We start from the raw sequence: 14,696 nt of genomic DNA, 5'->3' as shown, positions 1-14,696 counted from the left end.
CTGATAACTCAGCAGTGAAGGACTTTCCAAAGACCAACAAGCTGAGTTTACCCACTTTTTCCATTATACCCATGTCCCAAAAGACAGGAGTTACACGGTAATAATGAAGAACCCAAACTTTATCTAGGACTAGGTGTGCAATGAGTCTCCTATGAGGACCAACAGAGTTGCTCTTTAGTATTAGAAACTGCCCCTAGGCGCAGTGATTGCATCTATGCCACCAGAATAAACCACACACACTCTGAGTCATCAGATTGCAATTGTCCAAGTTACTAACATGTTAGAATGGCTCATTGAATTCTCACAGATATCTTTTGGGCAAGTCCTGGGGGACAGCCCACAACAGGATTAATTTTCAGGAAGCCACAGGATTTAAGAGACCAGAGGAGAATAACTTATGGATGCTATCTGATGGTGACAAATGGTCTGCAGATGTGAGGGCGACACTTGTCACTCTACACTTCACTGGATGGCACCATTACCAGGCTACACATAGTCACTAAGACCAGTACCAGGTCAATCCAATAAAGATCAGGGCCCTAGCTGAGTGTCCTGATTATCTGGAAGTGATCATGCCCTCCTGATCCCCCTTTAGTTCGTTTATTTCCAATACAGGCAATGGAGAACTCTGTGCTAATTTGGACAGATTCCCTTTCTTTTTTTCAATTAACTGAATCATAAACCAAGGGAAAGTAAGTGATGTCTGTTCATTCATGGTCCGGATAATTATTTTCTGAGAACATGGGCTAAATAGAACTGATTTTGTTTCTTTTTTAAAAAGTTCATTGGCACAATATTTTTAGTTTAGATTTGTTGGTACAATATTTCTAGGCTAGTTTACAAAGAACAATGCAACAACACAAGAACACCCAGCCTTATTTTCTGGGATTTCCTAGTGCTAGGTCCTATATAGAGGAATTCCAGGGAATAAATAACCCCCCAGATGCTGAGGAATCCTGAGAAGCCTCAGGGCAGACTGAGTGGGAGAGGGAAAACAGGAAGACCATCCATCCTTTACAAAGAAGATGGGCTACTATGCTGGTGGGAGACCAGAGCAGACTCTGAATTCTCCCTACAAGGGGTCCTTCTTTCACAACCCCTTTGTCTTAAGGGTTGGGAATCAAGAAGGCAAGTCCAAAATATCCAGGACTTCAACATGCAGAAAAAGCAGTACCCACAATGAACACAAGCCCATGTACAAGTACTGGTGTATTTACACAAACTAAATAATAGAGTAATTTACACCTTTCAGGTATATTCTAATGCTAGTTCACCATTTCCTTTAACCATAAGGCTTGCTGCCAATGTAGTTGAGCTAAGCCAGACTTAACACTGCTAAACTGGGTCCTATTCAGGGAAAAAAAATCACATTTTAAAATGTTAATATTAATATGGTTCCACAGGGAAAATATTCCTGTTCAAGAGATTCTGTATGTTGCTGGTTCTGAGAATTTGGGGCAGGTAAGCCAGAGATGGATTTGTTTATCTTTAATTTCTATAACAACACTTCTGCCAAGCAATTCTGCTATGAATGAGATCACTCAGGACAAAGGGGAAGTGTTTTGGGAATCAGCTTTATGGGAAGGATTCCACCTGTTTTATTGAAGGAGTTCCATTTTCCTTTTAGACAAATATGTAAAGAATTCCAAGACCTCCTAAGTCAAGACAGATCACCCCTCGGATCCTCCAGACCGACTCCAATATTAGACCTCGACATCCAGAGACATTTAACACATTTCAGGTATGATTTTGAAAGAGGAAACTAAAAATCCATACAATTGATTTAGACTGCATATAATGTTTTAATGGTATTTGTTCCTTTACCTAAAAGATATGCAAATAATTAATTAACATCCATAATCCCTGCTGAGTGTGCCTATTAAAAATGCAGGTTTGCCCAACAATGTAGTTCAGGTTTGCTGCATTCAACTTCAACCTGCTTCTAGGACCACAATCTAAGTTTGAATAAGATATTTTCTGCATCTACTGGTCAAATCTCCCCATCTGGCCAGAAATTTGTCTTGCTTTCAGTGTGAGACAAATCAGTTTACAAATGGATGGTCCAGAATCTCAAATTCTGAACCAATATAAATTAACCAAAATAGAAATAATAGGAAGAAGAGGCTGCATCCTTTCCAATTAAATAAATAGTTCCAGAAGTTTCTCCATGCTACTGAGATCATTTGACAATGTCTTACCAGGACCATTTTATTAACTCCTTGGCTTCCAAAGCAGGCTGGCCTTAAAGTATATTACCCACTAAAACAATTTTATTGCACTAATTTCTGAACAACACGCTGGAAAAATCTGGGAGAATGAAAGCTGACTCACACTAAAAAGCCAGACTAATTATATATTTAGACTCAGTTATTGAGCAATATTTAACGTACTGGTTTAAACAGGCTTAGAAGCTGTATTGAAGACAAAGACCCATGGTACATGCACACCAAGTCCAAACTTCATTAGAATTTTTGCCTAATTATGCATAAATGTGTATAGATGTTTTGGGGTCACAAAGATTTATTAGCTCATGAGTTGCTGTGCAATTTCACATTTTTGCTTTAGGCAATGTGTCAGGTACAGTCAGGAGTGACGTGGGATCTTCCAGAGGGCCACTTTGAAATGGTGGGGTCATCTCAGATATCTATCAAAGATAAGTTGGATGAAACATCCTGGAGGTGCTCCTGTTTTTCCTCAGGCCACAGAGAAGAATGTATGACTCGCTGAGGTTACCAATTGTTAATTCTTTCCATCCACTAGCTAATATATGAAAAAACATGAAAAGAGCTGTCCCAGAGAGTTGTTTACAGACCATAATATTAAGCAAGTTTCATAGCCCTATAAAGGATTAGAATTGTGCTGTATATTCTTTAGCACAACCAGCTGAGCCACTCTTCTTTTATTGGCTGGACCAACAACTTCTGCATCCCAGTGTCCCAACATCATTTAGTTACTAACATTCTGATAGGTGCTATGATAACTAATGTTTAGTCTCTCAGACTTTGGGTGGAATCCCAAAAATACCCACCATCCTGCTTCTTCCATACATCTGTTGAGACATGGAGAGGCAAGGGTAATTCCCCATCCACAAATGAATACATTCCTGATATTCCTGTTTATTCTTACACACATCTGTGTGCATTCTACCTGTGTAAGAACACATCTGGACAACCCCACTCCTATTTTCAAGCAGTGCTTTGCATGTGCACACACTGAGCACTCAGGTGTGCGTATATTTTCCATAATACACACTCCAAAACACCCAGCTGCATGAACACATCAAGAGAAACATCCTTATTTATGCAGAATACTCATAGAGGGATTTTAATGAGCTACCTAAGCTTGTGGAAAATGAGATAATTACCTACTACCTGTGCACAGAGGAAATGTGATACAAGGTGGCGAATCCCCAAGGTCCTGTGTTTAGAGTAGAAATAGCAGTCAGGATAAAATGCTGAAGGCTTCAGCTACAAAACTATCAACTGATACAGCTGCATCCTTCCTTCTCTGATGCACATCAGTAGTTGGAGGGCAGAACTTCTGCAGGCAGCTCCTGGATCAATCAGCACTTTCTTCCATGTGTGTTGCAGAGCCTAAGTGTTGGACTGAAGATGGGCACCTGGAGGAGCACAGGTCTTGATCCTACTCAGGGTCTTCCCTGGACTTAAATCAGAGTCTTCTCTGATTATGAGGCTGAGACCATATTCCTTTTCCAGCAACTGTAGAGATGCTGGGGTCAGATCAGCTTCTGACCTGAACTTCTGACTCTGCTCAGATGTCTGTAGGAGCCTCCATGCAGCCATCTGGACATCTGCCAGTGCCCAGGAATCTCACCTGTTTAGCTTGAGAAATCTGAATTAAACAGGTCTAACGTAGATATCTTCATCAGTGTAACTAGAACTTCTCTCTAAACTCCATTGGCTGAACAGTCTGGTCTAGATCTCCACCAGAATGGGAGATTAGCTAAGCAGTACACACTAGACATTTACATGGTGGACAGCTAAACTTTATGTAGGCTAAAATAATCATTATTCCCATACTCTAAATCCATCAGTCTTCGCAGCCAGATCATCTCAGCCCCTACTACCACTACAAACTACTGGTTTGAGTTGGAAGGAACCTTAAATCTCATCTTGTTCCAGCCCCCTGCCATTGGGGAAAGTAAAGAGTTCCTTAATGTCCCTTCCAACCCAAACTACTCTATGATTATATGATGTGGTGAAATCTTCAGAAATCTGAAGAGATTTTTTATGACCATAAAAAAATCAGAGGATGTCTATAATATCTATTATTTAAATAAGTTCTAAGATATTAAAAGACTTTTTGAAAATCTGCAACATCGGATATCTACAGTGTATTTGATCCAGCTTCTACTACATTGGGGTGAAAGGAGGTTTTCTTTAGGAATAAATTTCCCTACAGCTGTTCGGTGTAGTTGTGTACTCCACTTTCTCATGATGTTACCTGTTCTATGTTAATTGTTAAGACCAGGGTTCACAGCCTGACACAGGTCAGATAGAAGCAGTTTTTTCCCCGTTTCCTCTGTTTTGAATTTTCAAGTTCATGCTTCTCTCTGAGTCTTTTCTACTGAGTCTTAGTTCATAGAGATCTGTAAATGTTTCCAACCTGAAGTACATGATAGTCCCCATGAAGGGATCAGAAGTGCTGGGTTTGCTCAAACTCCAAACTCAAATTTCACACAAAGTTCAAAATGGGAAATCTTCAAAGGAACTGCCAGTGAGCCTGAGAACTGCTGGATTTTTCACAACCTTATGCAAAAAATCAGAGGGTCTTGTACACCTCTGGTACGCCCCTGTTTTTGCAGCCACTGTCTTGAGATGTTCATCTGACCTGAATTCAACGCAATGATTCATGAGTAATGATTTTCCAATATTATTCAACCATGAACAGACAACTCAAACCCTTAAATTTATAGCAGCAAATATTGTGCACTACCTGAGACAGGGTCATTTATGCTTTTTCATTCAACTTGTCTCCCTTTTCAAAACATTTTAGAGGCTCTTACTGCAGAGAAATTACATTGATAACTTCACTTATCAGTAGGTTGTCAAAGTTCAATTGATAACCTCAAATAACTTCAAATATATTGGTATTAACAGATAAAAGTAGTGTCAGAGAGCAGGCATTGGCCATCTTCATTTGCAGAATTTCTGTGGTTTTTTCTCCCTGGTCTGACTAGCACTAACCCAAATTATTCCTGGACAGAGTGGTACATATATATCACCATAAAAGTGTAAGTTTAGAAAACCTGGAAGCATCAGACCTTATTACAGCCCAGTCAGGTGCCTTGCCTGTGTTATAAGTTTAGATTTAGGGAAGTCCTGCCTTGCCAGGGCTGGATCCCAAATCTCACAGTCTAAGTGTTGGGATAGCTCAGATTTCCAAGCATTGTATAAGTCTGCATTCAAGAAGAGGTGATAGGTTGTAGGGCTGCCCAACCTGTCCTTCAGCTCTTCTTTGAGCTGGAAATGTTGGAAGACACCTTAAAGATTACCTTGTTCCAACCTCTCTGCCATTGGCAGTGACACCTTCCAGACCAGGCTGCTCAAAGCCCCACTCAACCTAGTCTTGCACACTTTGAACAAAAATAATTATTATTTGAACAAAAATAATCTTCTGGGTTGTATCTGGTCTAAAAGTCACCACAGTCCCAGTTTCTGAGCAAAAATTAATTATGAAGCCATGGAGCAAACAAAAAAACCCTGGAAAAATCCATTTCCATTACTAAGTGCTGAGACTTTTTGTCCAGACAAAGCAGCTCTTTATTGTCCTCTAAAGGCTGATCTGTGAAAAGCACTTCTGAGTTTACTACAAAAGAGAAATGTCAGCATATCAGTACCAGAAAAGAACCTGAAATTTTCTATAGCTTTAATGAGAGGAATCAGTTTTTCACACACTTTACTTTCAAAGTGGAGAGAACATAAGGATCATCAGGAGAGTAAAGAGTGAGAAGAGCAAGAGGAAAAGAAAGATAAGTGAAAATTAAAGAGAAAAGGAAAGTACTTACATAAAACTTAGTTTCTTTTAAAATACCTTCTATTGCTTAAAATTCAGAGGGTTTTTCCCCAGAATCCCACAGAATCATGTGAGGCTTCTGTGTATGTGTACATGCACCTGAGTATGGAAGAGGGAAAAGCTGGGGAGTTAATTTCTCATGAAACTTAAGCCAGATCCAAATCCTACAGGAATCAGTAAAGCTGATGTTTCATCTCCTTTTTTGTTTTTTTCAGAACATTTCAGGCTATATAAATCTTTCTTTAGCATTATAATGTTTAGAGATAGCAAAAAGATAGGTGTAAGCAAAACATATATAAGACATTGAGAATAATTCACTTTAGAAAAGCCCAGAAATAAAAAACCAGGGCAATCATGACCTACAGCAGGTAAAGACAAGTCTGGCTGGAGACACAAGAGCTCTGACATACACATGCATAGATCTTATGGCACAGGTAGCTATGAGGGGAGATGGTGAAGGCTTGGATAACCCCCAACAACATAATTCTGCCTCTAAATCAGCAGAGTTGGATAGTGACATTGCAACCAACAGGATCTTCTGCTGGATCTGGAACAACATTGACCAACAGAAACATTAAACCCCATCCTTTTCCTGTTAGGGCTGTACAGGTAGATCTGAGGCATGTAAGTATGGGAAATATCTATAATTCCATATCACTCGTATCTGTGGTATTTTTGCACTACCCACATGCTTAGTGCATCCAGCCCTCTCCAGAGCAGAGAACCAGACCAGATAAACCAATTATTCTCTGTTGTAGAGATTTCTGCTGTGAAGAGGGGAAGTGTTTCTGTCACATTTCAAAGAAGAAATGAAGACAGTCAGAAATTAAGACACCTCAAAAGATACACAAAAATTGATCTAATGAACTGTGTGACTTTAGACCTGGACACTGGACCACAAATGTCTGTAATGTTTGGATGCTTCTATGGTTCCTTGAATGAATTTGGCCAAGAACACCTCTTTCTGTCCCAAACAATTCCCAGGTGCTGTTCAGCCTTTTCTTGGTTGGAAGCTTAGGTATGACCACTGCTTTCAAGTAAAAATGATTGATTGATAGAGATTGGGCCAGGCTGTGACATGTCACTCATAACCTGAGGAATCTCTGTATTCTCACTTTGCTAATGCAGCTAAAGGTGAACCAATAGCATTTCTCAGCTTCAGTTTAAGAGCCTTAGAGTGATTCACCTGTCTGGTGGTTGCAGAGACCTAGGGTCATTTTAGATGTGAAGAGACATCCTCTTTTACATGCGTCTTCCACTCAGATCAGCATTTAGGGTATCCCTCTAATTGGACCAAATATGCAAGTCAATAAGTCAGCAATTTAAAAATATATATATATTTGAGATAATATTTCTCTCCTGTTGGAGAGAGCACATACCTTCTTCTCTCTTCCATTTCATTGTCATATCTGAGATTCAGCCAGGAACCTGAAAGTCTACCATGTCTTCATGTCTTTGTCTTCTTAACCTGCCCTTACATCAGAACAGTTTTGCTGTTTGTTTGTTTGTTGAAATTTTTAACAGAATTCTTTTCTTGGTTACCCAGAATCTTGTATAACAGAGATAGCAGAAAACCCATCCAAAATGACCCACATTCTGTGCTGGAATAGCAAAGCCACAATACATAAACCTTTCAAATAGAAGATTTTCTGAGATTATACTTGCGAGATCTGTGTCTGTGTCTTGGTTTATATATACAGACTCCCTGACCTCCTCAAACACCCTCCTAGCCTCATTTTCTCCACTTGTAAAATTTGGTATAGATACACCTTCTACATTTGCTTTTGGGACACTTGTGTCTCTAAGAATCTGTGGTGTTTGGAAATTCCAGATATCTTACTAATGCCATCCATCATACAGGGGGAGGATAATATCCACTGATTACTGCAGTTGTATTTGATCCTTTAACTTCAAGGCTGCATTTCATCAAGATGCAAAATCACACCCAGATCTTCTATTTTATATATAAAAGATAGACACAGCACAACAGCAAAGGGAAAATTACTTTCTTGTAAGTGACACTTCTTTCACTGCAGAAACCTTATAAAAACAGACACACAAAAAGTAATAGGTTCAGAATACTAAAGTTAGGTAATGAAAGCAATCAGCATCCTCATGGATTATTCTGTGTTCTGTCGAGCCATCCAGCTGATATGAAACACCCTTCCTGTGAAACTGTTTGAGACAAGAGTTTTGTCGCTCAGCTGCTCGCTGAGCCTGGAGCTGTCAGCCTCCTGCCAGTGCCTGGCATCATGCTGACGAGGTGACACGAAAAGTGACAGACAAGAAACCAGAATCTCAGACTTTGGGAGCAGTGAGAAAGTAACATCCTTCTTTCCTAAGGGGAAAACGGAGCATTGAAACAGGTTTTGAAGCTCAGCTTGTTCTTTAAGCTGTAGCAAGAAGCCAAGCCCAAATACTGACTTGTGGGGTGTCTTCAAAGATGTGCTCATCCCCTTTTATACATTGTTCTCTCTTTTTTTTTTTTTTTTTACACTTCTTTCCTTATCAGGAGGTAGATCAGCTTCTGTTGTAATTCCAGTGATCTCAGTTCACAGCAGCAGCCTCCTGTTTGGATGCAGGGACTGGAAGAAGCCTGGTGCACAATGAAGTTTATGGTGAAACACCTCTGGTGCCCTCTAGAGTTCCCTGATTTCCAGGAGCTCCCTCAATTTTTGGATTTTGTTAACTTAGAGGAGCAACACTGGTGCCTAGTGCTGAGGCACTAGAGAGCAATAAATTGTTTAATTCCTTTTTACTTTTTTTAAATTTTATTTTTACTTTTTTCCCCTCATCGCTTTATTTACCTTAACTGTCAGAGTGCCTTCTTCTGGAATCTTTCCCTCACTTCCTTTCCAAGGGAATCCTTCTTTGATCTTTCCACATTTTGTCCTGCTCTCCTGATGAACTAAATCCTTTCTAATTTCTAATATTAAAGGTTTTTGTAATGGGTTGTGTGATACCATATTCTCTTAAAGTCACAATCTATGTAGTCAAGAAAACAGACAAAAATCTGTTTTCTTTTTTTATCTGCTTCATTAAAAACTACATTCCATAATCACAGGAAAAAAATATACATTCATTAAAGAAGCTAAAAAATCTTGGGGGTGCTTAGATTTTCAACACAGCATTTAAGATTTCTTAAAGCATTTAAAGCACTCTTGTGTTTCCCAAAATAAAAAGGAATGCTCTCCCCTCCTTTCCAAATTAAAAGGCTATGAAATCGATTGCACTTTGTCATGAGCAGGTTTATAAATGTTAATTCTTGGTCTTTCTCATTTGAGAAGGGCAATAGGGCTTCTCAGCTACATTTCTTTCCTAAAGGAAAAATTTATGGATAGTAGTAAATGGAATGAACCTCATCTGCTCCTTTGCCTTCCCATAAAGTAAAGTTGAACCACTAAATGTTTTAAACTTTGGTCTACAGTTCAGAAACACTTCACAGTTTTTGGAAGTTGCAGGTCTGTTGCCTGGGCAATTCTTAAAGTGGAAAATGAGTTCCAAAGTCTGAAATTTACAGATACGAAATAGAACATCTTAAATTTGGGGCATCAGCTTTAATGCTCTCCTCCTATTTTCTCCTTGGCTTTTACACATGGTAGAAGGAGATCCATCTGCTTAGGAGGGCATGTCCTTAATACACTATGAACAGAAGGAAAACATGAGGGCCTTGTTTGAAGGCAACTTCTGTACTCTTTGCTGCTCTGACCCTATAGACTTCTTATCCCTGTGATATACACTGCCCATGTTCTGATTTTTGACTCTCAGTCTAAGTCGTGTCATGGTTAGACCTTCTGACCCTCTGAAGTTATCACCATTTAACTTTCTAGGCAACCTTCACAAGAGAGACCTTGAAATCAACAGAAGCACCTCAAAATCAGTATTGTCACCTCTATATTCAGATGTCACTTGTGTCAGTGAAGACACAGAAATATTTTATCATTTCCTTTACAGCCATTAAACGTCATATCATATCTTACCATCAGTCATCAGCTATGTGCTGTTGAATTTGGATAATCATGGAGTTTTCACAAAGTTCTGAGAAAATCTGACCAATAATGTCAAGGTTGCTTTGTCTTCATCATTATTATTATTTTAAAGGGCTTATTTATTTTAAATGAGGGTGTAATAACATTCAGTGCAGATGGCCTCTTCTCTCCCCCACTGAGAGGGAAGCTGTTTCTTTTGCTTCATGTCAGAGCTTCACCAGCCTGGGGTATGGAGGAGTCCTTGAGGTGGTTGCCAAACAAGACTCCAAGCCTTCAGGCACACTTGGATCTTTCCACTTCTAAGTAAGGCCATCATTAAAACATGAGCAGACATAATTGCATCATAGCACTGGGCAGAATTACAGGCAGGTCTGGATGTCCTTAAGCACCAGGCTTTGTAATGTGTTGGCCTGATATTCATTGCCTTTTTCTGCACCTCTCCAAAACCAGAATCAAAGATTTCAGCCTTGCCTCTCAGAACAATAAAGTTGGTTTATAGGAGCTGTAGTGGGATGCACTACAAAGCTGAGAATACCCAGAAGACTCCATTATGAAACCAGCATGTTTAATTTTAGGCTATAAACCCAAATGAAAGTATGATAATGAAAGCAACTCCTTTCATAGGTGTGGAGTGCACCAAAAATGAACCAATTTCAGTGTGAGCTCAATTAGCCTGGAAAATCAGGCAGCTAAATTTGACTTTCAAGAAGCACATTTGAATGCTTTGCCATTAATCTTGTCTGTTATGCTTGATTTAAATGTAAAATCAGATCAGATTTTTCTCCCAAACTTGAAACTTACTTTCATCAGCAAAGGGAAATTATCCAACTTATTTGAATTTTTCAGAAACTTTAACTTGCAGAGAAGTAAGGACCACCAAAATTAGAGCAAGGGGAATTACTGATAGAAATGTAAGATAAAGTAGAGGATAATATCTCTTGGCCTTTTTATGCTCATTACCTAAAGTGAGCCTAATAAAATACACCCTCATAGGAGCTTGGCAAGAAGGGCTGGTTAGAAATTTTCTATAAAATTATTTCTCTTAATAAGCTTCATGGGGAAACTAAAAGGCTCTGCATATCCCCATTTGTGAAGAAGGATCTATTAATCAGGAACTGAAAGCAGAGTTACCACGAGACTCTGCAGCAACATTTCACTAAAAAATTGGCTTTTAAATAGGAAGTGTAAGTCTATGTTGGTGAGAGCCGCCATATTTAATGATTACTGGTAACTAAAAGGCTAAACTATAAAGGAAATAGACCCCTTACTCACTCCAAAACATTCTTTTCCTATGAGCATTAATTTTTAAACCAGAAGTTTTAGATTCTTCTCTGGATCAAGTAGCAATATCTTGATGCTTTTATGTAAGCTGGATGTCTGAGCTTCTTATGTAGTCAAAGAAGATCTAGGGTAAGATATAACTGAGCCTTTTTTAGTGTTATTAACTCATCCATCCACTGCTGCTTTAAAAGGGTCCTGCTGGTATTATTACCTGTCCACATGACATAGATGTCTGGGTACCCCAGAACATCTGAAATAGCACTCAAATCACGTTTTTTATTTAGGCTGGAGCCCTCAGTGTAGCCAGGAGAATGGTGAAGCTCACCATAAAGGAGACACATCTATTTAATGTGATAATTCATTCTCCATACTTCTGTGACTGTATTGAACAAAGCCCCAGGGCTCAATTCATTTTTGTAAACACTTTGAGATACACAAGGGTAACCTGCCCAGCATTAAAACATCTAGAAGCAGGCTGGACTTCAGTCCTATAACATTTCCATCAAATCTGTGAAGTGTTCCAAGTGTCAAAGGACACATCAAATCTTTGTAGACTCTTACAGACAGGAAACTACATTAAGTTTGTTTTGGTGGTAACGGGAGTTTGGCACTTTTTGATATTTACACCTACAAGTTGGCACCAACACTTATGTACCTTAATATCAGATTTTGTCCCATTCTGGTATTTTCTACAATCTTGTTCAGGATTTCAGAACATTAAAGTTTGTTTCTTCCCCTAGAGATCATTTCCGAGAAAATCCCTCTAAGTTTTGAAAGTAGTATTTCCACTTTAGTTCTCAGGGTCTACTGAGCTGTCAAACAAGCACAGTATCATTCATTTTGTGACCAAATTGAAGGTTTCAAAAATTGTAGGCCATAAAGTTTATTTTCCATTTAATCCTATATTAAACTTATTGTTTACTTGACCTTCTCATTTTCTACAATGCCCTGAAAGCAGATTGTAACCAGGAGGGGGCTGGTCTTTCCTCCCAGGTAACAAGCGATAGGACATGAGGAAACAACCTGGAGTTGAGCCAGGAGAGGTTTTGATTGGATATTAGGAAAAGCTTAGCTGAAAGGGTGGTCAGATATTGGAACAGGCTGCCCAGGGAAATGGTGGGTTCACCATCCCTGAAAGTGTTCAATAATCATGTGGATGTGGCTTTTGGGGACATGGTTTAGTAGTGGGCTTGGCAGTGCTGGGAGAATGGTTGGACCTGATGATCTTGGTGGTATTTTCCAAACTGAATTATTCCATGATTATATGATTTGCATCTCCTGGAAATGCATGCATGCATGAATGAATGAATGAATGAATGAATGCAGATATTTCCAGCTTCTATAATACATACACTAGTTTATTTTACTTGCAAGATCATAAAGAGTTTTTCATGTCTCAGTATAGTCAGTTCCCTAAATCAGGACATAGAAAGGTCACACAAGCAGTGTAAAAATCAAGCAATAACATAACTAGTAATGATACCTGTGATTTCTTTTTTCTTGCTTATTGTTTCTGCAAAGTCCATCACATTTTCATTTCTCTGGACTTCTGAAGGTAAAAAATTTTGATAAAATGCAACACAAAATCATTAAATCACCTGACTCCTAAAAGTGACTTGAAAGGGCTTAAAATACTCATATATGCTACTGCTGATCTAGTTTTTACAGATATTTTAAAAATTATTTACAATGGTTATGATTTTTTATATTTTTTGTATGCCAGGCATACCTAAAAAGAAAATAAAATTAAACTGAGGTATGTTTACCTCTTTGCAATGCTAAATTATAAAGACCCAGATATTGATACAAGTTCAAACTTCAAGCATCCAGACTTTATGTGGTATTATTAATTGATGTTTGCAAAATATTGCTTGTAAATATTTAAGTATAATTTTCCTCACATTACTAACTGGGAATAAATAAAAATTCCTGCTTTGAAAAGTGTCTGGAGATTTATGGATAAATGTTCTAAATGCTAGTTATTTGGAAATAGCCTTTTGGAGACCATTTATAAAAGACTATGCCACTCCCAGTCTGAAATGTAGACATATTTCCATATTTAGCACTCATTTTGGTTAGAATTCACATATTTTTTTGTGTCTTCCCTAAGATATCAGCTTTCCTATCAAATAAGTTTCCCATGTCTAGCAGACAGACATGTGACCTAAAAAAATATCTTGAAGCCTTTTCCATCTGTTTTTTTTTGATACTTACAACATCCTATCAATTGTCCATGCCCTGTAAAATCTTTCCCCTTAGTCGTACATTTTCACTTTTTTCCAAAAAGCCTAGAAAGACTGAGAAGGAAAAGTGCAGAGGAAACAGGTCACTGAAGTGAAATATTCATATTTCTAACCCTCACATGTGTCTCTGCATCAGTTCAGGATTTACTGATGTGGTGCCCAAGAGAGCCAGAGAGTCACTGTAGGGACAAAATCTTGACCAGCAGGGAATGGGAAATAGTTATTTTTCCTTGTCAGAATCACTGTGATGTGGATTTTCCTTCCCTTCACCCAAACCAATATAAAGTATTGATTTCTCAAAAATGCCCACAAACTCAAAAATTAGCTTCTGTTCCTTTCAACTTCTTTCTTCTCTGAGTGGGATTAAAATAACTGAAATCACTTTTGAAAATTTCAGTGGCATTTCAATCTTTGAAATCACCTTAAATTTATGTTTCTAAATAAAAACTAAAAATCTGGAGGATTAGGGCAGGGTGTTTTGTTTTCACATACCACTTATCAAAGTGAATCATTATAACAAGGAGAACAACTTGGTTGCCCATAGTAACTTTAGTTTTTTTGGCCCTTTCATGATCATCTTATACTGCACACATAATATTTAGGCAAAAGGAATCAAAATCAACTGCCAAAAAACTGATTTCTAGTGGCATGTCCCATATCCTGTGGTAGTTGGGACATCCTGCAGTCTTGCATCCAGCTCTGGGGTCCCCAGCACAAGAAAGACATGGAGCTGTTGGAGCAAGTTCAGAGGAGTCCATGAAGATGGTTAGAGGGCTGGAGCTGTTCTGCTGCAAGAAAAGGCTGAGAGGATTGGGATTGTCCAGCCTGGGGAGGAAAAGGCTGAGAGGATTGGGATTGTCCAGCCTGGGGAGGAAAAGGCTCTGGGGAGGCCTTAGAGCCCCTTCCACTACCCTAAGAGGCTCCATGGTAACTGAACAGGGACTTTGGATAAAGGCATAGAGTGACAGGAAGGGAGGAATGGCTTCCCACTGATAGAGAGCAGAATTAGATAGGATATTAGGAAGAAATTCCTCACTTTGGGGGTGGAGAGGCCGTGGCACGGTTTCCCAGAGAAGCTGTGGCTGCCCCTGGATCTCTGGAAGTGTCCAAGGCCATGCTGTACAGGGCTGGGAGCAACCTGGGATAG

The 14,696-nt window shown here is 39.0% G+C and overlaps 1 protein-coding gene across 6 annotated transcripts in view; it reads left to right on the top strand.

The window, feature by feature from the left end:
* Positions 1-14,696, top strand: part of TFAP2D (transcription factor AP-2 delta) — a 53,659-nt gene that overhangs the window by 32,634 nt on the left and 6,329 nt on the right. For 5 of the 6 annotated variants that reach the window (XM_021527214.3, XM_021527218.3, XM_021527215.3 and 2 more), the window contains one exon: positions 1,628-1,741. The exons of the other annotated variant lie outside the window; for it this stretch is intronic. In XM_021527214.3, the coding sequence (XP_021382889.1) occupies positions 1,628-1,741 (114 nt within the window). The remainder of the gene's footprint in view (positions 1-1,627; positions 1,742-14,696) is intronic. 6 annotated transcript variants of the gene reach the window in all.

The sequence above is a fragment of the Lonchura striata genome, chromosome 3, assembly GCF_050655825.1.
Source record: "Lonchura striata isolate lonStrDom1 chromosome 3, ASM5065582v1, whole genome shotgun sequence".
Lineage (NCBI taxonomy): Eukaryota > Metazoa > Chordata > Aves > Passeriformes > Estrildidae > Lonchura > Lonchura striata.
Note: the sequence above shows the minus strand (reverse complement) of the source record. Positions and strands in the feature narration are given on the sequence as shown.